At 40.5% G+C, this 3100-nt stretch overlaps 1 protein-coding gene across 1 annotated transcript; it reads right to left on the minus strand.

Moving 5' to 3' along the window:
* Positions 1-2342: 2342 nt before the first annotated feature.
* LOC113759681 lies at positions 2343-2864 on the minus strand. Its single transcript, XM_027302255.1, has one exon. It carries the CDS (start codon positions 2862-2864, stop codon positions 2343-2345), a length of 522 nt encoding a protein of 173 aa, XP_027158056.1.
* Positions 2865-3100: the final 236 nt, after the last annotated feature.

The raw sequence follows: 3100 nt of genomic DNA on the forward strand, positions 1-3100 counted from the left end.
AATTTTGTACATAGTGTTCCACTTCCCTTTTCATCCCAGGCCAATATAAGTAGCTTTTGACCCTCTGATAAGTACCATGATTCCCAGAATGTCCTTCAAGGCAAGAATCATTAAAGCAAGAGATTAGCTTAGATTAGCTTTTGCCTTAATTCAGAAGCTGCTCCCACCCATATCCTTCCCTTGTACCTTAGAATTCCTTGGCTATAAGAGTAATCAAGTAGTGCATCAGCTCCCATGGCCAATTTTAGTAGAATTTCTTATGCAAGGTCATCACCATTGTAGCTCTCAGCTACCATTGTCAACCATTGAGGTTTAATAGTAGTGATAGCATGAACATATGTTTCTGCAGAATCCTCCTATTCTTCCCTCCTTGCTAATGCATCAGCAACCACATTGTCCTTCCCTGTTTTGCACTGGATCTCATAATCCATCCCCATAAGTTTAGCCAACAATTTTTGCTGAAGAGAAGTGGTTATTTTCTGATCCAGCAAATACTTGAGGCTCTCATGATCAGTCTTGATAATAAAATGGGTTCCCACCAAATAATACTTCCATTTTTTAACAGCAGTGATGAGTGATAGGAGCTCTTTTTCATAGGTGGATCTTATCTGGTTCTTCTGTTCAAGAACTTGACTGAAATAGGCTATAGGTCTTCCTTGTTATATCAAAACAGCTCCAATAGCTACTTAACTGGGATCAGTTTCCAGTAGGAAAGGCTTTGAGAAGTCAGACAATGCTAAAACTGGTGTTCTGCTCATCACTCCTTTCAGTTGTTGAAATGCAGATTCAGCAGCAGTATTCCATGCAAACTGATCCTTTTTGAGCAACTCAGTGAGTGGTTTAGCAATCACTCCATATCCTTTAACAAACCTCCTGTAATATCCTGTCAGACCCAAAAATCCTCTGAGGGCCTTCAAACATGTAGGAGTTGGCCAGGATAGCATAGCTTCCACCTTGGATGGATCAGTTTTCATCCCTTCACTAGTAATTATATGCCCTAGATACTCCACTTGGTTCTGACCAAAAGAACACTTAGACATCTTTGCATACAGGAAATGTTTCCTCAAGGTTTCCAATACTATAGACAAGTGGTGTAGGTGAGTTTTATAGTTTGGACTATAGATCAGAATGTCATCAAAAAATACAAGGACAAATTTTCTGATATAAGGCTCAAAAACTGAGTTCATTAATTCTTGAAAGGTGGCTGGGACGTTTGTTAGACCAAATGGCATTACAAGGAATTCATATAGTCCCGAGTGAGTTCTAAAAGCAGTTTTATGGATGTCATCAGTTTTCATTCTTATTTGGCGATAACCTGATCTCAGGTCTATTTTAGAGAAGATCCTGACTCCATGGTGCTCATCCAACAAGTCATCTATGATGGGAAAAGGAAATTTGTGTTTTATGGTAAGGTTGTTCAGCTGTCTATAATCAATACAAAGCCTCCAGCTCCCATATTTCTTTTTAACTAATAGAGCTGGGGATGCAAAGGGACTATGGCTGATTTGTATAAGGCCAGAGGTTAACATATCCTTCACCTGCCTGTCAATTTCATTTTTTCTGCAAATGGGGGTATCTGTATGGGGCACTTTTGAAAGGTTTGGCATCTGATTTAAGAGGGATTTGGTGATCATGGCATCTGTTTGGGGAAAGTGTTTTTGGTTCTGCAAAGACATCTTTATATTTGGCCAATAACTCAGTGAGAGTATCTGGTTTAGAAATTGCCTGTGAGTTATGAACCTTCACCATACAAGACTATTGCAGAGCCTTCCTGATTTTGTGTCTGACATTTTTGTGGGCTACTGAGCCTTGCTGCATCTTCACATTGGCACTGTGGGAATCCCTCCTCAACACCACATGCTCCCCCTCCTTCTCAAATGATAGATTCAGTTTTTTGAAATTAAAGGTTATAGGACTATAGGATTTCATCCAATCCACCCCAAGGATCATGTCATAAGGTTCCAGGTCCAAGACAACCACATCATGTATAAACTTGTGGCCCTGCATATCCCACTGCATCCCTGGGATCCACTGGTCACATTGCAACTCTTTTCCATCAGCTATCTTGACCTTAAAAGGCCTATGTTTTTGCACAGTATTTGGATACAACTGAGCCGTAGATCGTCCGACAAAACAATTAGTACTCCCTCCATCCAAAAGGATTGTCAACTGATAATTCTTATACTGCCCCTGCATTTTGATGGTGCTTGATGATAATCCCCCTGACATTGCATGCAAAGTCAACATTACATCATGCTCTTTCCTGTTGCCCATGTATTCAATGATTTCCTCCTCTTCTTTTGATTGGCTTGCTTCCCTTCCCTCTGCATCTTCTACTAACATCATGTGAATCCTCTTGTTTTTACAACTATGGCTGGGACTAAATTTTTCTCCACACCTATAGCATAAGTTGTGATCCTTTCTGCACTAAAATTCAGTTGGGGATATCTTCTTGAAAACTTGTTGCGAATTGGACTTCTTGCTGTAATTTGTTGAAAGTGCATCAGCCTGTTTGCTCCTGGATCCTGAACTCCATGCATACCTTTGGCTGGTTCATAAGAAGTTGAATGTAAGGCACTCTTGAGTGTAGTTTTGCTAAATTTGTGGACAAGTTCTAAGTGATGTTCCTTCCACCTCGCTATCTCAAAGGCAGTCTGCAAACTATTAGGTCTATGCATCTTCACAGCAGATTTGATTTCCCCCTTCAGTCCACTTAGGAAACTAGAAATGTAGTAAGACTCAGTCAGCTCTGGCATCTGGATCATTACTATTGATCTCAACTCTTCAAACTTCTCTTGGTATACCAAAACAGTGGAGGATTGGCTTAGCTTGTTGATCTCTTCTACTGCATCTTCTTCCCCCATAGTATTGAATTTCCTACATAATTCTGAACAGAAATCCTTCCATTGAACAACTCCTCTATCCTTTTTAAAATTCTGACACTAGAGATCTGTTTTGCTTTCCAGGTGCAATTCCACCAAGTCCATCTGTTGCTCTTCTGGAGTGAGAAACAAGTGGAAGAACTTCTCACATTTTTTGACCCATTCCTTGGGATTGCATCAATCCAAGCTGGGAAAGTCTAGCCTGGGGACCCTCATGG

The sequence above is a fragment of the Coffea eugenioides genome, chromosome 2 (genome assembly GCF_003713205.1).
Source record: "Coffea eugenioides isolate CCC68of chromosome 2, Ceug_1.0, whole genome shotgun sequence".
In the NCBI taxonomy this organism is placed as follows: Eukaryota; Viridiplantae; Streptophyta; class Magnoliopsida; order Gentianales; family Rubiaceae; genus Coffea; species Coffea eugenioides.